Here is a 26,115-nt window from a genome sequence, read left to right as displayed (position 1 = left end):
GACAGAGACAAAAAAACAAGCCAGTCATCTGTAACCGTAACGATCATGCTCGGACACGAGTTGACTGGCACGAGTCAACTTTGGCATGCCAGATTAAGAACACGGGTCCTCGGACCCGGTTGCCATGGGGACAGAGACCGAACTGGGCAGCGAGCAGGCCGGGCTGGGGGGGTGAGTTTGACAGAACAAATGTGCCCCAGGGATGAGGCAGGATACACCGATATCAAGATATTCCCCCTCAGCACAGCATTATGTTCATACATACCCATATGTTCGAGAGGGGAGACAGGGAGGTGTGTCACCCCCAATATTTTCATACGAATTGGTCCCGAGACTAGCTGTAGTATGCTTGTGAAACCTGACATGTGACTGCAGGAGACTAGGCAATCCATTAGTGTGTCTCCCCCAAAGCTGAAATGAAACCTACACCTAAGTGTTCATACATTTTTGTATTCTGAGACTAACACGTATGTTATCCACTACTGTACGCAGCGCTGCATAAGAATGTCTGCTAAGTGACTGTAATTGTAATGTAGTGTGACACAGACACCATTGAATTTCGGGGTGTGGTTGTGCAAAAAAAAAAAAAAAACGGGGGAGGGGGCTGGAATTTGTTTTTATTTGTCATATTTAAATTGACTGCGAACTTATGAACAGTAAAAATTTTTAAAGAACTTAGTAGAGAACACAGGAAATGTGACACAAGCAGAAGAAAATGTCGGAATGTGCAGTGCTAGTCTCAGGCCTGGCTTCTCTCACAGGAAACAGGAAACGTGAAAGTAAACTCCATCCCCCAGGGTGACCTTCTCTCAGCGGCAGGCTCTCCTATACCCACGACCCCAGAATTAACTCCACACAAAAAAACCGAGCAGCCTGCCAGGCCGCTATTGGAAAAATGCCTGCCCCCGCCTCCGCCTCCGCCTCGCCCCCCCCCCAAAATAAAAATAAAAATAAAAACAATCCAAGCTCTGAATCTGCATAAGTGAAGTCACTGCTGGGCCTCTTCATAATGACGGCCGTCTCATGACGGCACAGGTGGCTGACAGAAAAATCCCCCCCACCCCCTTTCGCACAGGAGGAAATAAACGTTTGCATTACTGTTTGGCCTGTGTTTATACTGACAGCAAGCCAGGGTGTTACAGTTGCTGGTGAAATCTGTCCCACAGCAAAAAAAAAAAACTAAGGGAAATGGGGAGTGGGGAGAAAGGAAAAAAGAAACAGTGGTCAAGATGAATATGTCAGGAATGCTCTGACCTTTTGCCAAAGGCTGGGGGCCAGGGGGCCAGGGGGCCGGGAGGGGCCAGGGGGCTGGCTGGGAGGTGCCCTCCCCCCCGTTTGGGAGCCACTAGCGCGCCACTGAAATGAGCCCTCTGTGTCTGTTAGCGATCAGCTGTGCTAAATCTGCGCTGTCACCTGCCGTGGCTCTCTGAAAGGACCCATTCATGGGGCTGCCCGCTACCGCGCCTGATGGGGGCTGCTACGGGGTGACCCAGCACACACAAACACCCCTGGAACTCCAAAGTTGTTTCTGAATTTTTAGAGTATCTTCTGGGTGATGGACACAGCATAAATAAGAGGCAGAGGGTGTGTAAGGCATGCCAGAGAGGCAGAGGGGTTTCAGTGCTCGTTGCAAAAGAGCAGAGGGGTCTCAGTGCCCAGTTTGGAACAGCAGAGGGGTCTCAGTGCTCACAGTGGAACAGAAGAGGGGTCTCAGTGCACACAGTGGAACAGAAGAGGGGTCTCAGTGCTCACAGTGGAACAGCAGAGGGGTCTCAGTGCTCACAGTGGAACAGCAGAGGGGTCTCAGTGCTCACAGTGGAACAGAAGAGGGGTCTCAGTGCTCACAGTGGAACAGAAGAGGGGTCTCAGTGCTCACAGTAGAGCAGCAGAGGGGTCTCAGTGCTCACAGTGGAACAGCAGAGGGGTCTCAGTGCTCACAGTGGAACAGCAGAGGGGTTTCAGTACTAACAGTGGAATAGCAGAGGGGTCTCAGTGCTTACAGTGGAACAGAAGAGGGGTCTCAGTGCTCACAGTGGAACAGAAGAGGGGTCTCAGTGCTCACAGTAGAACAGCAGAAGGGTCTCAGTGCTCACAGTGGAACAGCAGAGGGGTCTCAGTGCTCACAGTGGAACAGCAGAGGGGTCTCAGTGCTCACAGTGGAACAGCAGAGGGGTCTCAGTGCTCACAGTGGAACAGCAGAGGGGTTTCAGTGCTAACAGTGGAATAGCAGAGGGGTCTCAGTGCTTACAGTGGAAGAGCAGAGGGGTCTCAGTGCTCACAGTAGAACAGAAGAGGGGTCTCAGTGCTCACAGTGGAACAGAAGAGGGGTCTCAGTGCTCACAGTGGAACAGAAGATGGGTCTCAGTGCTCACAGTGGAACAGAAGAGGGGTCTCAGTGCTCACAGTGGAACAGCAGAGGGGTCTCAGTGCTAACAGTGGAATAGCAGAGGGGTCTCAGTGCTTACAGTGGAAGAGCAGAGGGGTCTCAGTACTCACAGTAGAACAGAAGAGGGGTCTCAGTGCTCACAGTGGAACAGAAGAGGGGTCTCAGTGCTCACAGTGGAACAGAAGATGGGTCTCAGTGCTCACAGTGGAACAGAAGAGGGGTCTCAGTGCTCACAGTGGAACAGCAGAGGGGTCTCAGTGCTCACAGTGGACCAGCAGAGGGGTCTCAGTGCCCAGTGTGGAACAGCAGTAGGGTCTTAACGCTCATGTGTTCGTAAACATGGGGGGAGGGGGGTGGTATTTATTTAAAGGAAGAAAGTAATAGGAAGGAGAAATAATGCAACAAATTTGCAGTAACCTGCTGCTGCCTTTATCCTTCCAACCCAGCCCAGCCACACCCATCCTGGCAGAAAAATTTTAATATTTCTGCCTTAATTACAGTTTCTACTCACAGCCATCAGGGTTCTGCACTACTGGAGAAGAGGCGTAGCCAGACTCAGTTCAGCTATGCTAATTAGCTGTGACTGTTTACCTCTATTTCAGCCCTGCAATCTCCATTTCTCACATATAGCAACCGCTGGGCAAGATATTTACAGAAAAATAATCCCAATTGTTTTGACCAGAAAACAGTGGCTTGCAGAAACAGGACAAATAAAAATTAACATTTGCATTGCCACAAGAGAAATGATCATGTTTACCAACACTCCAGTGCACAACAAATACTCCAGTGCACTATAGTGCAGCCTGATACTGCAAGAGAATATTAATGGTTACATAATTACAGGACTCGGATAACAGGTCAGCAGTGTCGTATAATGGTTATGGAAGTAGGTTATTAACTGAGGGGTCTCAGGTTGAAATCCAGGGTAGGGATGCATGTTTGAGCAGACAGAAAGCTACCTGAGCAGCTCCAGTAAAACTCTCCCGCTGCTAAAATTCTTAAGTGCGTAAAGGCGAGCGAGTCGGCCTGGATACGGGCTTCTGCTTAAGCAAATAAATAACGGCCGCTAACGATTCCTACGCCGTGCTACCGCCAACAGCCGTCACTTCACATGCGACCGTGCGTTTTCTTTTTTCGGTCTGTGAAAGAGGTCACAATGGCAAATATAGCGCTCGCACCTACTGCTGCACGACAAAGTGCAGCCGCCGTAAAAGCAATGGTGTGCATTCGTAATGGTGTAATTAGCATAGGCTATTCCTCCAGGTTCGGTCAGTCATTAGGTTTTACCTAATTGCAGCTGCATTCTTTTTCTGCACAAAGACATTTATAGAAGTTTCTAACAAGATATTTTCAGCAAACAGCTCAGATACACATTTCTGCCAAAGTCACTTACAAAAGGATACATGACTGACTTTTTTTTTTTTTAATAGTTTTTTTTTTCATAAACATTAACTACTAAGCTCCAGGATGTAAATTAGCTGGTGGTAAACAGATGTGGTTTTGCACAGTCCATTAAGGGGGAGGGGGACACACACACTTCCTCCAGCTGGAGAACACATTTTGGAAGCAGAGCAGCAGCCAACGGGGCGTAGCCCAATGTCCAGAGAGTTCCACAGTAAACCCGCGTCATGTTAGAGAGAGAGAGAGAGAGAGAAGTCCTTTTCGTTTGACTTGTCGCGTTCGCAAACCTCTGCTTGCCTTAGCGCCACAGTGCGCCTCCACTCCTCGCCACTTCTAACTCTGCCAGAGGCCCGGTCAAATTGGCACCGCTTCCAGGCTGTTGAAAACTCGGATCGCTGCCTCAGCGTTTTCCCTCGCTCTTCCCTCATGAAAGACCACAAAGAAAATCCACAAAGGCGGGGGGGAAAAAAAACAACAACCAAAAAAACGAAACAACCTTTGAACCACATGCCTTGTGTAGAGACCTTCAAAGCACCCCCTTCCCCCCCCCCGCGTGTTACAAATCCTTCAGCCTTTTTCACAGGTTTCCGTAATTTTTATTCATGTTTTTAGAAGAAAAGTGAGCACATATCTATGTCCTGGTGTGAATCTCTGTCGAAAGGTGAACGGTGTTGTGTTCTATGTACACAGCGGGGTTAGAGGTAGCGGAGAGGCGAACTGCAGCCAACACAAACTGCTTTTACCTCATAAACTAGTTCTCTCCCAGCCTTTCCAAACCCACTGAACCATCCCCGCAAGCAGCCAGCAGATTATTTACCCAGCTACAACGGAGCGGCTAGTGGAAACACAGAGGAGTCCGCTTTCCTCCCCTGCAGAAGCTGTGCACGGGGGCATGGAAACCTCCCGAAGTGGTTCCCCCTCTGCAGAAACCAAAACAGGCGGCAACAAGGGCGCGTTTATTCCGCTAAAGTCACAACTTCACCCAGACCACTGAATATTAACACATCAATTTTTCCTTTACCATTTTCCATTTGGAACTTTTATTTAATCATTGCATTTTTTTGCACTGTAGATCCACTTTTAATGAGCCGTGACAGTGCTTACAATAGCCTCCCTATATTCAGGAAAAACAAATAAAACTGTCTTGAGTTTTTCCCCCCTCTCGTTTTCTAGCACAGTTTGAGAATGTGACCGTTGAATAACCTCCTGGTCAAAGGTCGAATCTCGAACCCGTGTCCCGTACGGAGCTCCTCTATGGCCCTCGTGGTTCAGCAGTTAGAAAGCTACACACGGGGGTGGCGGGGGGGTGGTTTACGCCTTGGCCCGGGCCAGGATGGTTCACTGACACGTGAGGCAGTCTGCCTTTTCACACAGCGTGACTGAACACCAGCGCTGCCTGTGCACAACGTTTTTCCGGCTAACGCCTGCCTTCTGATGGATAATTACCCTGTTTTCGTTTTTCCTCATTTGATTGTCTAGTTCTGCGTTCTGGGGAAAAACTCTCACAGTGTTTTTTTTTTTTAACACTTTTAAAAAAATTAGACTAGTGTTTCTGACTGACCTGGTGTAAAAAACTAATCTGAGCATTAAAAATAAAATGGCCATGAAAAGGATTAAAGTATTCTGCTATGCTACAGCCGACACAATGTAGGCTACTGCTTATGTATGTGTAAAGATAGACTATAATCATGAATTTTATTTTCAGCTGAAGTAATTCTTCCATATCTAGGCTATAGGATCCAACAATATCTCATCACCTCAGCATTAAAAAATGACAACACGTTTATGGTCTTAAAGTTGTCTTATCTAAATGTTATTTATTAAAGTTATTTGCTTGGAATTAAAAAATACATTAGTTCTGCCTTCTAAAATGCCAAACAGCCAACCATCACACCTGCTTGCCCTTTTGTAGGGGTACCTGTTGTAGCCCTTTGCAAATTCCGAAGGATGCATGCATGCTCATCCTTGCAAGACGTGCATCCAGCAACTTCCTTTCACTCCATAACCCACCCAATGTTGCCAATTTACTTTGCCACTAAATTTAGTCTTTTTACCAACCCCCCTGCCTCCTATCCTCCCACCAGCTACATTTTTCCCCCTAAAAGTGACCACAAAAATGTACCCAGTGTCTATAGAAGCCTAGCAACAAATTGACCAATGACAAGGCACATCTGATGGGAGGGCGGTTAAAAGGCTGCCATTACTGAGTTCACCAGGCAGTGATGTCACTGGACAAGAGGCTGGTGCTGGAACAGACAGACTCCAGGCATCCGATCAAACAGAGTCACCACTGACACCCGAGCCCCCTCCCTCCCTAAAGGACGTTACAGCCAATCAGACCAGCGAATTAATATTCAACCCCACTAAAACCCTAAAGTTTAAGTTAGCCTATGCCAAACTAGAACCATAACATCAGCTATAGATTCATACAACCAACATCCATATAAACAGCTCTCTAGAATAATCACAAAGTAATTTCATTCAATAAGAGTGCTAGAGGGTGGAAACAGGAAGGGGGCCGAGACGCTGTCTGATGAGGTGGGTCTTTAAGGATGTGTCCACCCTGTTCATCTCACACACACATTTCTTATGTTCACCTACTACAAAGAAATGTGGAACGTAGCCGACAAGAGTTTCTGAAGTAAAATCTGGCCCTCAAGAAAGAGCTGAAGGGATCTGCAGTAAGATTTAATGAACACTGAGCAGCCCATAAACACAAACAATTGATGCAGTAAAATAATTGAAACAAAATGTTGTAAAAACCAATGATGGAATAAAACATACTGTCACGGCTAAGAGCTATAGCCTACTTAAAAAACAAAAAACAAAAAAGCATTAAAAGTCTGCAGCACAGAACCTGCAGCACAGAAATGGCTAAAGATCCACAGGTTCTAGACCAGGCTGAGAGAGACTGCATTTGTACTCAAAGCTCATTTTTATTGAAATACAAATTTTTAGGTTTCACTTACAAATACTCAAGACAATTACATTTATTTTATAAATATTACCACGATGCCAACCACCAAATTCTGTATAGGCTAGCTGATTATGTGTTAAATGCTCTGGTGTCCCTGCGGGAATATGCACATATGCATTTACACAAGTTTATGAAGTAAACTCTACTTCTTAGCCTCGGTTTATGAGAGCACAACCTGCAGGGTTAGAAATCTGGGTCAGCCTGCAGTCTTGTAGCAGTGGAAAACTCTAAAATCCTTCCCTTTTTTTTTAAGTTTAGCTGCATAGCAGTAACGGATGGAGCGGCTATGATGCTCACACAACTTCACAGCATGTTAAATTCCTACAAGCCGCAGACAGAAGAAATTAATTTCCCCATTTCGTGACGGTTGACATTTACCGCTGACAGGAGTGACGAGGAAGGCTGGTTCGTAATCAGAGAGGGGACATGGAAAAAAAGGCGGGGAGACGAGAAGTGTCCATCAAAGAACACACAAGAGACAGCAGCCGTTTACAGCGCTGTCGCGCTCAGGAAGATCGCTCTTACCGCAATGACCTCAAAACCGACTGCCAGCAACGTGAACAGCCTGAATTGTGTCGTCGCGGATCGTAGCAGCGAAAGAAAGCCAGGCCGAAGAACTCGACAGTTTGTGCGGATGGCGTAAACTCGCTGTAAACTCGCTGTAAACCAATGACTCTGAAATTCAAATAATAACGTTTGCTTTCTCCCTAGTGTTTATATAGGGCGTGTTGCTAGTTTACATTTCATCACAGTGTTTATGAGTCACAGGGTACTAGCTTACGATCCAATTCACAAGCTGATGGCTTTCAGATTTACACATAATTATCAAGCAAGTTCTTATCTTGCAAAAAATATGTTTTACTTAAAAGACTACTGCTGATCACATACATGTACAACTAACAAGCTCAATAGCCCTAGTTTCTCACGTCCTCTGAGCTACAGGCTAGTAGACTGGTCAAATATGAACAGGGTGAGCTTTGGTTTCATAGTCTATTTGAGAAAAGGCAGTACTGAAATCACTCCACAGGCTACTAATGGAATATCTGGGGCTGAAAGCAATTCTGTAGCATTTATCAGCTAGAAAATAGAACAATGATGTTGAGAGACAAAAGGACTTGAAGACTTGAAACGGAAAATTTGTTGGGCTGCTGTGGAAAGACTTCAGTATTTCCCACTTGCCAAAAAGTGACAAACATATTCCAATACACCAATCCAAAAATGTGCCAAGCCTCCCAATCTCCCCCTCATGGATATTACCACAGTGGCATGCAGTCCGATGAGTGCATGCCAATGGGGCTCAACGCAAAGATACCAGGCAGAAGTGCAAAAACTGTAGAACCCCCACGCAAAAACAGACTCCCATTCTCAAGGGGGCTCAAGTAGTGAGAAATGCATTGAACTTTTCACTTCAGGTCAACAAGTAGTCTTTGGATCTTCAAAGACTCAGGATGGGTAGAGGCTACACAGAGCGCACTAGTTAGCTGGTTTTGACTCCTACTTGGGGCTCAGACGCAGACTCCAGCCTCAGTGCTGTGACTGACTCACTGTGGCGGTAGCTACCCTGCCCCCTCCCAAGCGTCACATACGCAGTGGGCTGCCGGCTTCGTTTGCTTTATCTTTTCTTTTTTCTATTCATCTTTTCCCAAAGGAAAACAAAATACCACTGTGAAAATTATGAATTCCTCCTTTAATCTATAAAAATATCATTACATGAAACAAAGGAATACATTTCTCAGTTTCATGTAGAGATCTTTTTATGGTAAACATTATTATTATGTAAACAGCATGTCGTTTTTTTTTCTCCAGCTAGCAGCAGATTGTAGGAACGTTGCAACAAACAAAAATTAATGCAACCCTTCAGTCTAGATCATCCTCCATCATTACCAGCTTTAAATAGCATGAGCGCTAGGCTACGCTACACTACGTCACAAACTATACCCCCTTCACCCTAGATCAGTCTCAGTCATTCCCAGCATTAAAAAGCATGAGCGCTGGGCTACGCTATGCTACACTTTCTCACTGCCTCCAACATAGATCAGCTTCCACCATTACTAGCTTTAAATAGCACAAGCGCTAGGCTAAGCTACACTATGATACACACAAGATCAATTTCAATCATTTCTGGCTTTAAAAAGCCTGAGCGCTAGGCTATGCTAAACTATGCTACACTCTATTCCTGCCATCTAACTAAAAACTACAATAAACTACAGTCTACAGAAAAAGCCTAATACAGTAGGCTATATCTCATGTAGTACAGACTAATAAAGCAACATTAACTTGCTTCAGTACACCTGAAAATGCCCCAAATTCAGCACATTCAACTGTGATCAAAGCCTTAATACTATGAGTTGAACATTCGATTCAAGATCATGTTTCATGTTTCCTGAGGTCTCAGCTTGTAAAAAAAAAAAATGGAACTGAAGCTGTTCTGGATGATGGTCAAAAATTTCCCAACAATAGATGGGATCAAAGTCTGGGATTAAATGTTCTTCTAAAACCGGAAGACTTTTTCCAGAGTGTGCGGACACGGTCCTAGAAACCGTGAGGGTGAGGGCGAGTGCAAGTCCGAGTGCGTGCGGAGAGCACCGTTGGGGCATGCTAGCCGGGGCAGGTGTGTGTCCTTACCTGTGAACAGCTTGGTGACAGCCTTGTTCTGCCGCCGGGCGGAGCAGATGAGGAGGAGCCAGGGGGGCAGGAACTCATGGTGAGAGGCCAGGAGCTCGGCGATGCTCCTGGAGGACCCCGCCGATCGCTGCTCGCCGTCGCCCAGCTGGCAGCCCTCGTCGATCGAGTCCACCAGGATGAAGAGGGCCTGGGACGGAGCCTTCAGGTTCAGCAGAGGAACGAGGACACACCTGCCCAAAAAAAACAGATCAAAACATTTAGCGTGGGCTCAAGGACACAACTGCTTGAAAAAACTAAACGGCACGGGGTCAAAAGCACACCCGCCTGAAAAACAAAAAACAAGAACCAAAAACGGCACATTTAGCACGTGGTCGAGGACTCACTTACCCAAAAAACCAGCACACTCAGGTGAGAGAACCCATCGCAGGTAAATGAATCACTCGTTATGACATCTGACTGCAAAACTCTTGCCCAGTGTACTGCAGAGTTAATGTCCCTGTTTGGCCCTCCAATTACAGTCACATCCCATGGTTCCAGGATGATCTTTTCCCCAACCACAGCACAAAAAGGGATGTTAATACGCACTGATGAGAAAGGGTGAGATCGCTGGCACTAGCTAAAAGGGCTGAGCCAATCGCACGTTTCTTTGGCGGCAATTACGGAAAGTTGCGCGGTTGTGATTGCAGAAAATGCTCTACAGGTCACATTCAATATTCTATTAAAATACATTGTGTGTTTTTACATCCATGCACTTAAATCAGTGCAAAGACAACAAAGCACTCATAAACCTCATAAAGCAAGCAAATGATTCTACAGAATGGTCCAAAGAAAAGCCAGGATCCTCAGAAGTACAATGGCATACTCGGTCCTGTAAGGGGTTTTTCACCTGCAGTGGACTCTGCAGCAGATTACACGTTAGCCCAAAGCAAGCCGCGACATCACAAGAAGTAAACAAGAGAGGAGTGGGGTGTAGAGAGAGAGTGAGAGAGTGAGAGAGAGAGAGATCCAAGGCCTGCTGTGAAGACCACAGAGACTCTAATGATAACAGAGATATCCCACAGGAGCTAACCGCCATTCAGATATCCATGTTTCTCACTGGCAACAATCCACAAAAATAAACACATAACCACATAAATTAAAACAATAATGCTCAGATGTTTATGTTCTCAGTCTTGTAATTCACCTGTGCAACTAGTGCTAATGCACCACGGTGCCAATTTCCAACAGCCACTGTCTATATCCAGTAAATCCAAACACACACTTGGCAAGCAGTTCCCTGTTCGATATTTGATGTGGATCAGAAATGATAAATGCATGAATTAACGAATGCGAACAAGCATGCAGGACCGGTAAATTTCAAAAAGGCGCACATACTGCATGCGCTCCCTCTAAAACGGCTTTGGAATCCAGCAGGGTTCAGTCAGCATAATGTCAGGGCATTGAACTCGTGACCCCAGTGACCTCCCGCTAGACCCCTGCCCTCTTCCCCTTGAATCAGAACACTAAAGCGCAAGTAATAAATCTATACTTGGTTTAGCTGCATTTTTTGCATGTAGAGAACCTGCTAAGCAGGGCTGCAGATGGCATGTAAAATGGTTGCACATGTGACTAAAAAATTCCATTGGTTACTGAATATTTAAGCTTAGCCGCCAAATATGAGTGACTCTGCCAATCAGTCATAATGGGAGTGGGAGTCCCATTGAATGCCTTTTCTGGCACTGTTTCAGTATAGTGTTCAATGCTATGCTAGTGCATTTAACACTATATGGCAACAGTGACAGCTTCATTCAGCAATAAATCATTCTGTAACTTGTTCAAAAACCTTATCAGGAAATGATTTTGACCCAAGTCAAGAATTATGGCCAAAATAATTTCCTGAAAAAGTTTAAGTTTAAGAGCCACTGGCGCCTCAGTCCTTACCAGGAGCCCTGGTAAGAGAAACAGTGCTTTGTTGGGAAACTTTGCTTAGTAGAGAAACTGTTTAACAGAGAAGCTCTGCTCAGTGGAGGAGCTCTGCTTGGTAGAAAGGACTCAACTTGGTAGCGAAACTCTTGAATTACACAGATAACATTAGCCAGATAGGTTGATGAATGCATAAACCTAGCATTTTTTTAATTAAAACCTAGAGGCAAGCTAGAAGGCAAACTATTAGTTAGCTTGCTATCTAGCTAAAGTGCCTAATTTGACCTTTCAGCACTATATCCAAGGATTCAACACATCACAATCGCGATGGAACCAGAAATAGGGGGGTTGACAGTGCATGGGGATGCAGGGGATGCACTTACACTGGCCTTTCTCCACACGTTCTGCCAAGTCATCAGTCTGAGTGCTCAACCATTATGCGGCACGATCAGCTGGTGGGAAGGTTCCAGCAACTGCTCTCTCTCTCCGTCTCTCTGTCTCTCTGACTCTCCATCTCTCTCGCTGTCCGGGGTGGAGCTACAGGCAGTAACACAGCGGTTTCTGGAGAACCATTGTGCCATTTGCCAGGCTGCCACGGTAACCCTCCATTGCATGCTCAATGGCAGGCAAGAGAGAAGCTAACATACGTCTCTGTGTCCTTGTCAGAGAAAGAAAACAAAACTCAAAAGCCACATTCTTCCCCCTCGAAAATCGACCGCATTCAAATTACGTTCAATCAAAAGCAATAAATCAGATTACAGCGTCTCAGGCTGAAAAGACCAGCGGGGGTATGGGGTTGCAGTGGGGGTGGGGTGGGGGTTTGGGGGAAGCGTACATTAGGCACCAGATTCTGACAGGCAGACTGTGCACAGCTACCTTCATCCAGGCGGAGCCAAACGGATGAGAAATGAGCTCTGCTACAGAGAAAACAAACCCTTTTTCTGGTAAAGCTACAGTCCCAGCAAAGCCCCACAGACCCTCAGTGACGGCCAAAGGTACGACTGACTGACAACACCAGCCTCGTCTGCACAATCACAAAATAATACCTACTGCTTCCTCCACACCAGCTATCAACAGGGGAGCATGCAACCAGCTGTCAAACACTGGATGAGCTGTCAGTATGAGAAATTAATTTGAGCACAGGTGGTAGTGTGGCCAGCCAGGTGAGGCTAGGTTTAAAACCTGTGCTGTTCTACCCCAGAGCAAAGCACTCCCATCAGGACTGATTAAATCAATACATGCCATTAAAAACGTAATCAAGTGAAAGAATTTAAACTATGCAAACTACCCTCCAACAGGCTATGAGGAGGTTCTTTGAATGTCTGCAAACAGTACATGCTTTGGAACGTGTTAAACAAGAATTACTGCTGTGATTGATGCATCAGAGGAGTATTACATACAACCTGGATACAGTGTTTGAAAATGCATGTAAAATGCATTCTATGCAGTATTTTCTCCTTGACGTTGCCCATTGATATTCAGAAAACATTTGAGCAAATGAAGCGACCATTAAATGGAAATTTAAAAAACAAAAAACAAAATATAAAACATGTTTTATTGCATTTTGTGACAGATTGACAGATGCATTCATGAAATCACAGTGCTAAAGAAATGGACCCCCTCCTGCCTGGTCAACAGTGTCTATAGGCTGGTAGCCATTTTTTCTGGTTAAAAAGGCACAGATTCAGACACTGTACATTCAGATATGCACATTCTAATAAGCATTCTACAGATGTTTCAGGTATCAAAACACATTTTTTTTTCCTTTTTAAAGCCTGCTCCATCACTTGAACCCTTAAAGCCCAATGGCCATGAAATTAGATGCTGGTGTCTAACGATAACATTGTCTTGAATTATTGCTTTTATCGGTCATTGATTCAAGGAGCAGCACTATAACCCATACACCGTTGTAAAGCTTAGATTCTTCAGACTTTAATGCAAAAAACCTGTCTCGAACAGAAAAAACAAAATAGCAAGGCAGTGCCACCTCACAAAGGAGTGCTGAAATTGACACCCCAGGATGATGATTATGATATTTCATTATCCAAAAAATGTCCACAACAAGACAACGGCCGCTACTCCTCCTCTACTGAGATTTATGTAAACAAATTCCTCCCGAAGCCAAAACAAATGAATCCACTCTTTGAACAAAGGCTAGGAAAAGTCGATTCATTATTTTCCATTGAGCTGAATGCCTTTTCAATTTCAAATGTTAAAAGTGACATCTTTCTAAATAAAGCTTACAATCAGTGAAAAACTGATCTCAATCCGACATTCTTGTGCTGAAAAAGCACGCTCCTACTGGAAAAATCAACCCATCATAACTCTAGCCTTTGCTGGAAACCCTGCTAGGCCATATGATGCAGTCACCTGACACTAGTATTCTTCAGGATCATTTCTGCAGCTTTCAAAATCACTTATGGCTTCATTCTAGCTGAAATAATTGCTCAGATATTCCACTGCATAACCAGCCACTTGAAGGAGGACAGTTTTTCTGAATGCACTAGGTACCACTTTGCGCACGCACCATTGTTTAGAAGTGCTTTGTTCATTGGCAAATGTCTGCAGAAGCCAAATCATGGCAAGCATGCTTAAGAGGAAGACTTTGGATGAAGTACTGAAGGAATTGGAGAGTGACAGTTAGTGAAAGTGATTGTGACCGTCACCCTGGACAGGAGAGTTTTAACTCAGTAGAAACGGCAGCATACAAAGACGGCTTGGATCCTCTTCAGGACGTGTGAGTCTAAACCGCTAATATTAGCTGTTTACGTATGCTACCATTAGTTGTGTTACTACGTTATACAATTTCATTTGTATTAGCATTTCCGTTATCTTCCAGGTTTTAGGCTCACAAAGTAGGGCATTTTATTATTGCGATTATTCTCAGTATGTTTATTCGGCTTCCGTATGTGCCAGTCGTAAATATGTGCTTTAACTAATGTTGTATGATGTGTGTGCAAATGTAGGCCTGTGTATTTGACCCACTACCGTTCATTTCTGCAAACACTGATTAGTTTTGAAGTTGTTGAAGCAGCACGTTTACTAAATATTGTGCTTCAAGAATGGTTACCTATATGTAACAATTCCTGTCACTATCTTTAGTAGTGCCTGTGGGCTACTTACAGCTGGTTCCCCCTCCTTTACCCTACCCCTGACAGTTGAGCACAAGTAGGTCAGAGGGCACAGAAAGGGAAAACATAAGTAGTTTGACTGTTGATGTGTGTGTGATAGTCAACCATTGGGAATATGTTTTGTGTATAGAATCTGTCGAAAAAGACGCTGAAAAGAGGGAATGTGGTTTGTGCCGTTGCAGAGGGTACCTCCCTTGATAGAATTTGATTCTGGAAAAGAAAGATGGCTGGGCATCAAAAGATTTTCACAGTGTTCCAATTTGGAGGTTTGGTGTCATTTGGAGAGGCTTTGGGGACACTTGGGCCCACCTTGGGTAAAACCTTTCTAATTTTACTAGTTTCGTTCAATCGGCTCCAAACTTTTTGACTGGTGTCGAAGAAATCCTGGGGCACAACTGGAAGAGGAAATCTGCCTTTGTCCAGTATCAGAAGTACATTAAAAAAAAAACTTAAAAAATTTTTGGATTTATTTTCAGAATAAATATGTCCTGTATGTTAACTGAGTGATCCGTAGGACCAGGGTATTTGGCCATTTTGTTACAAATGGGCTCTTTGTTTCAAGCGTTGAATCATGTCTGTACTGTATGCAGTTTTGGAGGTTAATGGGTGTTTATTTAAAACAGGGAGGATTCTTCTAAAAACCCTTTAAGTCAGTTTTAAAAGGTTAAACACTGACGAAACCCACACAGTGATATGCCACTTGTTTTCTTGCCTGGAAAAGAAAGAGAGAAAAAAAAAAGAACAAGCAGCATCTGTGTCTTTGCTTGGCACACAGAAAATCTTTTATTATCATATGCGCTTTAGAAAAAGAGGTTAAAATGTATGGAGCGCGTGGCCATCTGTCAGGCTGCCGTGGAGGCCTGTTCAGGGGAACGCACGCTGGCAGAGAGAGGGGCTTATTCAGCGTGAGGCTTCATAAAGACCCAGCGTGCGAGGTCCGGGAGCCATGCCTGTGCCTCGTGCGTTTAGAGCAGGTTCCACGGGACGGGTTCCCTGATACCCCAGTGCCCCGTCACGCAAGAACCCAAGCCTGGCAAATGCCTGTCCATCCACCCTCTGTTTACTGTCCGTATCTCTGCATTGGCACTGATTTTAATTCAGCTTGAATTCAGCTCTGCTGGCGGATTTTATTTATTTTTATTAATGCACCTACTGCAAGTGGCTCTAGCTAAAAAGTGTCTGGGCTAAATCTCTAAATTGCACTGCTGGGTCCTCTGCCCCACAACACAAGCACTGCTAAAAAGCATCACCACCACACAGTCCTCGTTCCTATTTAGCCCCATTTCTGAAAGCGCTGCCCCACACTGCGCTGCAGAGCTCCCCTGGTAACTACAGCAGAGCAGTTTTCAGGCAGTGGTTTATTAGCAGCATGACCCCGGTAGGGTATAGATTTGGGATGATAAGGGGACAGGTGTTAGGACATGGGGTAAAAGCAGGATCATTAGGAGGAGATCTGTAACACTCTCTGCCGCCCCCCACCCTCCCCTTACCCCACCTGAATCTGAATAGCACGAAATGATACTTTTGCTGGCTTTTTTTTAGTTTGAAGCCAAGAGGAGCTGGCGGATTCCCCATTTACACCAGGAGCGTGATGGACCCGTAGTGGACCCGTAGTGGACCCGTAGTGGGCCCGTAGCGGATGCCTAGCGGACGCTGTGTGGCACCCACTTCCTGTCAGCTCTAATCCACTAGCATGCGCGCAGCCTACGCACTGCACCCCTGGCCTAACTCAGGCGTTAAAAGGTGCGTTATACAGAATGTTTCTGCAAGCACAAGCAAAAGTGCGCCCCCCTCCAAACTTGCCCCCCCCCTCCCTGGACTGCACAGTATTGATAGAGAAGCAGCTCAGTGGATTATGTAGTCAGATCCGTTTGGGGAAGAGTGATCTCCACCTCACCTCACTGGGGCAGGTGATTTCTGCTGATTCACTTCTCTCTCATCGCTCAAATTCAGAACCCCTGACCCCCCCCCTCCCCCCCACTGCCCAGACAAGACAGAGGGTTTCAATTTCACCCACTCCCCCCCTCCCCTCCATCAGTAAGTCAAATGCAACCCCTTGCCCAGCCCCTCCACCCCACCCAAGACGCTACGAAACTAGATGTTAAAACAACATTCCCGTGTGCTATTTTCCATGCATAGAAAACGCTCAGATTCCAATGCAGCTGCAGTAGATGCATTTCACTTGCACGGCGCGAGTTTTCATTCCAAAGCATTATTTTTATATTACACGCATGCTTTTTTAATTTATACAATTTCTAAAAGAGAGTGGACAGTCTGTCCTCAAAAATGCATTTTGTCCCACTTATTCAGACCGGGAGGAATGCAGAGAGGGTTACAGACAGAGATGGGATCACAGCACAGAAAAAGAGTCATGGAAAGGAATTGAAGCCCTGGCCACACACAAGGCTTTGTATACGGGATCAGAGTCACATGGTCGGCACCATTCAAAGTCCATTCAATGTAAAAACAAAACTGATGCGGCCTGTGGGCTAGGACGTGCTAAGGTGTGTAAACGAAAAACTACTGTGCTAAAGAAGTTTTTGAATTGAGTCTTTCTGCTAAAAGATCAAAACAGAAGTATGATGAAAATGACTGTCGCCCTGAATCACTGCGGGGGGGGGGGATAGTTTAAGTTGAAATAGTTAGTCCTAACGCTCAAAATACGATGGTTTCCCAAGTCCACATGCCTCCACTAGCATGGTGGAATTTTTCGCTAACTGCACAAACGTATTTATTTATTTTTAAATCAAGATCTTCCCAGGCACAAAGTCTGCCCGGCCCACACTTCACAGCTCGACACAAAAGCATTTTCTCCACAGTCTGAGGGCTGTGAGCGAAGCCTCGCCAGACTGCAGTGACCCAGGGAGAGGAGGCACGGGTCCCAACAGAGCAGCGATAAGCTCATTATTTCACTTAGAAAAAAGCACAGATTACAGCTGCAGCCCTCAGAAAGCGGGGCAAACAGACTGACTTCAATTTACTGCGGCCTGGTAAGAGGTTAACTTCGGCATCGTACACCAAGCAAGCCAGCAAGACTATTCCATCTTTGAAAACAGAGGACAGACATAAATACACATGTATAGACATACAAGCCACACACAACACACAAACTTGTATTCACCGCATACATTTTACAAGTGGCTGGTAAACAGACGGAAAAGTCCACCGAATATCATAAGCGTAAAAACTGGGATTAGCCTACACCATTACACTATTCGAATTAGACAACTAAGGAAAAGACACGCCGCCTTTCGTAATCTCATTCTTTCAGCAGATAAATCAGTCTACTCCGAGTTGAAACATAACGACAAGCAGCCTATATTTCACAAAAGCAGCAAATAAAACAGAAATGAACCTCAGGTTAATTTCATGTCACTGAATAAGAGCAGAGGGGCTAAATCGGTGGGACTGTTCAGGATTCCAGGCAGAGAAATCTCCTTTGGACCCCCGGGCCTCCAAGCTGCCATTTAAAAGCAGCGACATTCACAGTCTCCACTGTGGTATGCAGCCTTGGCCGGCCACATAGCGGCGTGTTTACTTTTAGATAAATCTGAAATCTCACCCCTCCGACAAACCCCCCAACACCCTCCCCCCCCCCCCCCCACCGGCGCGCAGACTGCCTTCCCTCCTCAGTTTCACTGCAAGCTGACCCCGGGCCGCCCCGAACTTGAACACGTGCCCCGTAAGCGAGAGGGGGGGGGCACTAACCCCATTTCTGCATCTGTGCGGCAACTAGAAGAGACAGGAAGTCGTGCGGCGCAGAGAGGTGAAGATTCAGGGGCCACGGGTCTCGCGGCGCAGAACGCCAAAAATCCTGTGAATCTCCAGGACGCCCACCCACGACCGCTGCCACGGCGACGCAAACAAACGGCCTTAGTATCGGCCGTCCGGCCTGCCTGTGCCGGAGTGCGGACGACCGCACGGGGCCCAAATCCGCCGACGGGACAGACCCACCACAGCGAGAGGCCTGACCACCCTCCCCTCCAGAAATCCCACCCGCAGCCTCTGATATTACCACTCTGAATTATTAGCAGCTCACCACTCCCCCCCCCCCCCGCCACACCCTCCCTCCGCCTGCTGCCAGTACCACACCCTGGCACCCCTGGACTTCACTTGACTGTTCTCTCCTTCCCTCCTACTCTCTGTATTATTATTTTTTTTTTTCCCCCACATTGCCCTCCCAACGCAGACGGGCCCTGGTGACGACGCAGAGTCACCGAACCGCTCAGCATCTCACATGCCACAGGAAAAGTTTTAAAAAGACGCTTCAATCTGGCTGCTGATCTTCTGCAGCTGTGCTCCAGATGAAGGCCACGCTGTGCTGTTCTGTGCCAGGCTGAACTTCCATCTGCCTCGTGTGCACTCTCACGACCCCCCCCACCCCCCCTCCTCCAAACGGCTACAACAAGCATTGTACTGCAAGCATACAAAACAAGGTCCCATGTTCTCTCGCTACCTAGACGAAACTTGAACACTTGAAGTACTTTTGAATGTGTATTTCAGTTATTTATTTAAGCTTCTAAGTTCTGACAGAAGGACACTTGAGGACAAACAATGTGTGTTTACTTCAGAAGTTCCCCAAGGCCTGCTCTCAGATAGAATAACAGCCTTGGGACAGGGAACTGTACTTGGAGCCCAATCTAACAGGGTTTAGGGCCGCTGTTGAATTCTCACCGACTAATTTTCCACGGGCCCCTCAAATCACCCTTCTGTCCAGGTATGTTTGGTGACGAAAGGCGCAGGTAGTCAAAAATCCCTTTATTTCATAGCCTAACCAGTGTCACGCAACACCGATGGCTAGGTCATTATATAAAATCGTACAGTTCAAAGCACTTCATCCTCGCAGCAATCATGAGAGCCAGACATTTTCTCAGGTTATTTCACCATTTTTCCAATTCAGTTAACAGCCTTATTGTAGGTAAAAGCTTTCAGTATAATACAAAAGAGGTGACACACAAGGACCCTGCAGCATGTTTTGGTTAGGCCTATATGAAATGCCAGAGGGAAGCCCATAACTGTGAATAATCTTTTTCCCTCTGTAGTGCTGTGGCAAAAACTACACTGTTTTAATGTCAGTGAAACAAGATGACACGGCCGCGGTTCTCCAAGCCCCTCTAACAATTTCACAAGCAATGACTAACATAGGTGCTGTAAACTAGTTTTGAATGAGGCCGACATTTTAAAAATGACAAAGTCGTAGCGAGTCATGGATGACAGGTAAATGCACAAGTGGTGATTGGAAAAAATGAACGCAGTACACAGTCTGATGCTCTACAAGGACTGGGCTTTCAAAGCATATCAGGTCAGTTCATTTGTTTGTTCTTCCCGACACAAAATGCGGTTGTGTCAATGTAACTAGGGATAATATAATAGGCCAGGAGAGAAATGTCCTCACATAGCAACCAGAAATAAGCTCAACAAATAACAGAATATTTTGGTAACAACAAATAGAACACAATTAGTGGACATCTTCTGACTATACTACCTGCATATTTTAAGTATAGTCAGAAAGTATTTACCAATTACCATTGTATTGTTTCACTGGATACAACCAGCATTCTTGTGATTGGTTGAGCTCCACTGGTTGCTATGTGACGGTACGTCTGTCCTGTCCCCAGAACGTGACCAGGTTCCACAGCTAGAAGGACAGAGAAAATCTCTGCAGAGAAGTCTGAAGCATGGTTGTTCCTTTTCAATGTACCGTTAATAAAACACTTCATGAATAATATGCATTTCATACTGTGCAAACAAAGTAGAAGGCTTCTTAAAAGTGCACAGCTATTGCTTATTCATTCTTTCACTAGAAGGTGTGCAGGTGCAAACCTGGTCCTATTTTCTGATGTGAACAATACTTTTTTTGGTTTGATGAGGGAAAAAAGTAGGCTATGTCCGGTGGACTGTGTCTGGCCCCTGGATGACCTGCAATACACCGCATTCATGGTTTTGGTGGACACTTCCTGTAAAAATGTAAAGCCCGCCCATACCTGGACCTGACTGATCAACCCTGTTATACAAAATTGACAGTTTGACAATTGCATCTGTAAAAAGAGCAAGCTAAACTTCTCACGGGCTGGAGGCAATTCTTAATGCCATAAACAAGACTTTGGCAAAGGAGACTTGTTAGAATCGCGCTTTTGTATTCAAGGGGCCGGTTAACAGACCCCTTTCCATCCCGCGTTCCCAATCTCTATCAAAACTTTGCAATCTCAGAGAATACCAACATCGGCACTAAGATAATGCGCAACGCGGCGCCCACGAGGACTTAACACCTGAGATAGCGATAAAGGATTCCGTCAAACACAAATATTTTCCTCAAGAACAGAAGCCCTGATCGTCTGCTGATAAGCCAACCGTCTGCCTCTTGTCTCACAGGGATCTCCCACCATTTAACGCATGGAGAGTGAACCCAGGCCTTGGGGGAGAAAGCAAATATTTTTGTTTGGCCTAGGCTCAGTAGCCGTTACCACCGGTGTTGACAAATTGTTCTCCTTGTGTTGTGGAGAGCAGACATGGAGGTGTGTGATCTTCATGGGGAGACTTGAGAGGACAGCAGAGCCAAAGGGTAAGGCATATTAAGGGTTAGAGAACTAATAAGTAGCATTAGTTAGGTCAACCTTACAGCTGGTCCTTCAATACTTCCGATGGTGAATTCAAAAGTGGAACTCTACACTCCCTTGGCTGTGTGCATTGTGTCCAATACATTGCTGCCACAACTGCTATTGTCTGCACCTGAAAACTGAACACTGCCGTTTACCTGTGCGGGTCTACAGACAGGTTCTGAGAAACATTATTCACTTTGCTGGCTTTCTGAATGACCCTCATGCTCCTTTGGAAAACATAAAGAATAACAATAAAATCAATGGGGCTCAGGGGCTGACGGCTTTACAAAAGACTAACTGCGCGGGGATATTTGACATTACTTTCTCCCTCGAGTAATAATAAAATAAAAAAGGAAAAAAAAGTTGAAACGGCACATTAAGCAGCGGGTGGCGACCAAACACTGAGGCATCCCATGTTCCATGTTGCATTCCACACACTCACGATCAAAGCCAGAACACACCACGTGAGAAACTGCTACCCATTCGTGCACCCCCCCCCCCTCCCCCACACACAGCAGGACCACAACTTCTATGGAGGCAGCCGCCCAGGAAGAGGAGCAAGTCACAGTCTTGATCGTGTTATGTGCAGAACGACACGCCAACAAGTAGCAGTGATAGTCTAAATCGTTCCATCATGAGCCTCCCTACACATCTACTAAACCAAGCCTACTGGGGGGGGGGGGGTTGGGCCTGGTTATTGGCTAAATTTACTTTTTCTTTGTAAAGTGTTTTAGTGATGGAGTCGGTAAAAAGTGCTATACAACTAAAATTAAAAAGGCAACAACGGGTGCAAATCCCATCCTGGGGGGCCGCAGTGTCTGCAGATTTAACTCCGTTCCTGGAGGGCCACCGGGACTGCGGGTTTAACTCCAGACTAGGAGGGCCGCAGTGTCTGCAGATTTAACTCCAGGCCAGGAGGGCCGCAGTGTCTGCAGATTTAACTCCAGGCCAGGAGGACCACAGTGTCTGCAGGTTTAACTCCAGGCCAGGAGGACCACAGTGTCTGCAGGTTTAACTCCAGGCCAGGAGGACCACAGTGTCTGCAGGTTTAACTCCAATACTGAAGGGCTGCAGCATCTGCAAGTTTCTGAGTCTTCCTTTCAATAAGCAGCCAATTTAGGCCTTGGAAAACAAGATTTGTGGACCTCTCAAGCCAATCAATTACTTAAGTGAAGCACTCAAGTGCTGAAAGGCACCGAAAAACCAGCAGATGCAAGAGCCCTGCAGGACTGGAGTTTGAGATCCTAGGGCCAGACCTCTCTCTTAAGGTCATCTCTGCATACCGAAACAGATCTGGGGTCTTGTGAGAGGTGATGATGTCACCACTGTGCCTCAGCCCCTTAATCTCCTCACTCTCTAGAACTCTGCGTGCAACATTGTGGACGATCATTCCATTTCGATTCGGCCAGTTGAGGAAATGAACTGAAAGGCAATCCATCTGTTCAAAAGAAATCCTCACTGAATGTAAAAGGGCAATTTCTTTTCAACTCATGAACCAAATTTAGATTCATCCCCCAGTTGAAACTGACCGGAATGCACTTACATTTAAAATGTTGGGCTCGGGCATGTTACACTCAAAGGGAGGTGGGGGGCTACATCACAACTGCACATCACATCAGACACATGTGAAACAGGGCATATGAGATGTGTGAAAATGAATAAAGGTCAAAAAAGGGCGTGGCGGACAACTTCAAAGCCTGAAACCTGCTGGAACCTGAATTTTACAGCAAGAGGCAGTTCTCCAACCACAAGCCCTACTCAGGGAATGGGGGGGGGATCATAAACATACCTCACAGCGGGGAATACAACAACAAAAACATCACATCAATGAGCAGAGCATCCCCAGGGGAAAGAGGGGGTGCAGGGAAGTGTGTGGACAGTAAAAAAAAATTAAAAACAAAATAAGCAAGGGGGGGTCTAAACGTACCTCTTGAAAGCCTCGGCAGGGTCCCTTTCACACTCCCCAGGCTGCAGGGCGCTCTGCACGGCAGGGTCCCGCACCTTCTCCTCGTACCCGGGCACCAGCCCACTGCGACACAGCTGGGCTACCAGCCCCCGGACGAAGCCACTGACGCAGAGGGTGTCCGAGTCGTCGGCCCGGCAGAAGTGGAAGGCCAGGCTCTGGCGGTGCAGGCCCCTGTGGGCTCCCTGGGGGGAACTGGGCCAAAGCAGCTCTGTGCAGAGTGCCGTCTTGCCGCTGCCGGGCCCCCCCACCAAAAGCACACCCCAGGTCGCCGCCCCCTTGCCCGAGGCTCCGGGGCCTGGGGGCGGGGCCGCACCGGGGGTGCCGCCACTGCTGCTCAGGGCGGTGAGGCCGTTGGTCTTCTCCAGCAAGCAGTGTTGAAGCTTGTGGAAGACCCACTCCCTGCAGTAAAACCGTTTCCCCTGCAGCAAACTGGTTTGCGCCATAGTGAAGACCTGCCGTTCTGGAGATCCCTCATAAGGCTCGCCTCATTCCTCCGCCTGGGCCCTAAACCTCTCAAGCGCAGGCCCTGGCTCTTATTTCAAACCACGGACCCGCAGCCGCCTCTCACGCTGGCTGCAGACATTCATTCAAGGTTGCTGGTTGTAGGTCCGACGCGTCCTGGTGCGTAATACGCTGTCTATGCCAGGATGCAGCTAGGGTCCCCCTCCGTGTCAGATTAATGGAGCGAGACTGCCTTCAGTCATTGCAGTATTTTTATTTTTTATTTTTTGAAGACGACGGTGTCCAATGCGCAGGGAACTCGCTGGTACACGTGTTCCGTTAATTTAATCACTTTTTATTGATTTTAATTCCATAACCTGTGCCCTGGTGGCCACCTGCTCTGTAGCGGACACCCAAATCCAAATGCTGAAAAAGTTCCCTTGGCGACAAACCCAACACTATAGCACTAAGCTAAAACAGTCAGGGATCTTATCCTCGGAAGTTAAGATCTTTATTTCCGGAGATGGGTCACGGCTGCGGGAAAGCCAGATAGTTGTGGTGCTGCTGTCATATTCTCGAGACCATGCAATGTGTGGTGTGACGGCTTCAAATGGCTTGATGTCCGATTCGGCGAGTGCATTGGCGATTTTAGCACTGGTACAGACCGCAGTTTTCGGAGCCCCCTTTACGCCGGTTTCTCCGTAGCCGAATGCTCATATTGCAATGGGGAACTTCAACACCAGGAACCGATGTCAGAAAATGCCCGCTTCTCTGCAAGAAACAAAGATAATGTACCGTCAAAATATACGGAATTCAGGCGAAAGTCTCGCTAAATTATTGTTTTCGGAGAATGCCCTGGCATAAATTGTATATACATGGTATAGAAGAATAGGCAGGCCGGTTGCGATTCTCTCTGCTAGCAAGCAAGGAAACAGCCGTGCGGTAGACACTCGCCGCCGCCTATTTGGAAGACAACCTCAAGTAGGCTACTTCCATGGGTTATTCATTCTGATTATTCACCACACCCCACCCCACACACACATGCGATCGTGAGTTCTTTCTTGTCATGGCTTCCGTCCCCTTTCTGCCTCTCTTCACTGATCTCTCTCCCTCCCTATGTGGCAAACAATTCACATCCGTCCTGCACGGGAAAAAGCCATAACCTGAAAAAGAAAGGGTCTCCTTCCCCGCCTACAACACTGCCTCGCTCATGTTCCCCTTCAGATACTACACTAGCCAGCTCATGAATGGATGCGTATGATGAAAATGTTATCTTCCTGTAAAGCCTGGAGCGATAAGGTCATTTGCAACGAATACATCCACAGCTCGTCATAATTCAGATGGTGTTGAATTCTCCATAAATAACTCATATTTGGTTATTAGCTAGGTATATTAGGTTATAGCAAGCTAGCTCCGATTCCTCAAATGCTCAATCAGAAACGTAATATGTATTGTTCTTTGACGTTAAGATTTTTTATATAAACGAAGATGACAGGATTGTGCCGTATCGATTTAACGATAATGAACGTTGTTGTTAAATAGTCGTAAACGCAGAACACACAGCGAGCTAGCAAACTGAACACAATACTGCGAAAGCCGCAATACATTGTAAAATCTGCACGAGAACATTTTTGTATGACAAAACCTCACCCATTTGTACTTAGCTTGCTTGCTCGCTTGCTATGTGGTTGCATATAACATTGGCAAACTGGTTGGCTAGCTTGGGTCTCAACTATTTACACGCATTTCTACAAAATGCAATTAGTTGCAATCTGCGGTTAGCCAACAAGCCACAGTCCGTGTTGCTCCAATAATTTAGCATAGCCGACTGAAGCTTTGTTTTTGCACTTTATAGGGGAAATACTCAAGTCTATATCCCATCAATGCTCGATTTCCCTTTTCTTGCCAGTGTTGACAAACGGGGAATATATTATTTTTTGGTTCAGGAACTATATCTATAGCTATTTGCTAAGTCTTCATGGAAAGCAGATGTTACCAGACCTTTTTCTTGCAGCCAGTAGCCTATTAGTTTGCTTAGTCCCCTTGTTTCAAAATTATTCCAGTCTTCCTTTTTCCCTTTCTTAGTCCGTTCGTTCACGTCTTTTCTTTCTTTCAGTCGAGATCCTCCTGCCATGTAACGCAGTCATAGACTGAAGCCTTTTCTCCTCCTACAAACAGTCAAAGCAGCTCCCTTGAATACAGATTACACATTCAGCGTAAGAGACGCATGGTACGCTGGGACTTGAAGTTTTCTCTCAGAATGGGGTAGAGAAATGGGACCGATTTGAGATTTGAAAAGTTTTTAGGGGTGCGTCCCATTGGTTTTCACTCCTCGTCTGTTTTCCTCCACTACCCCACTACCACTCGTCTCCTACCCGGAAGTATGTGGAGGAAAGTAGGGGAGGAGACGAGTGGAGGGGGAAAGAGAATGATGAGGCGTGAAAAAAATCTTATCTGCCTCTTCTTCATCAAAGTCGACGTTGACTATGGATGAGATAGCCCTATCATAATTGTTTTTAGTTTTTTTTCAGAGCCCACAAATAGTCCCGTAGCCAAAAGTACGACACATACAGTTGCAGCACTTATGACTAATAACATGTCAGAGTTGTTCTGAGTAAATTTGTTCTGAGTAAATGAACAAAACCCAAAAATTGTTCCAATTTTAGCAGCTCTCCCCTACTGTACCA

The 26,115-nt window shown here is 46.2% G+C and overlaps 1 protein-coding gene across 1 annotated transcript in view; it reads right to left on the bottom strand.

Annotated features, from left to right (window-relative positions):
• The window catches only part of ankrd50 (ankyrin repeat domain 50), a 42,273-nt gene extending 16,497 nt beyond the window's left edge, over positions 1–25,776 (bottom strand). The window contains exons 1-3 of the mRNA XM_064343991.1: positions 25,430–25,776; positions 22,949–24,199; positions 9,390–9,619 (exon numbers count right to left, since the gene is read on the bottom strand). Coding sequence (XP_064200061.1) covers positions 9,390–9,619; positions 22,949–23,430 — 712 coding nt within the window. The 5' untranslated portion in view covers positions 23,431–24,199; positions 25,430–25,776. The remainder of the gene's footprint in view (positions 1–9,389; positions 9,620–22,948; positions 24,200–25,429) is intronic.
• Positions 25,777–26,115: the final 339 nt, after the last annotated feature.

The sequence above is a fragment of the Anguilla rostrata genome, chromosome 7, assembly GCF_018555375.3.
Source record: "Anguilla rostrata isolate EN2019 chromosome 7, ASM1855537v3, whole genome shotgun sequence".
Lineage (NCBI taxonomy): Eukaryota > Metazoa > Chordata > Actinopteri > Anguilliformes > Anguillidae > Anguilla > Anguilla rostrata.
The sequence above is the reverse complement of the archived record's forward strand: the minus strand, read 5'-3'. Positions and strand labels throughout refer to the sequence as shown.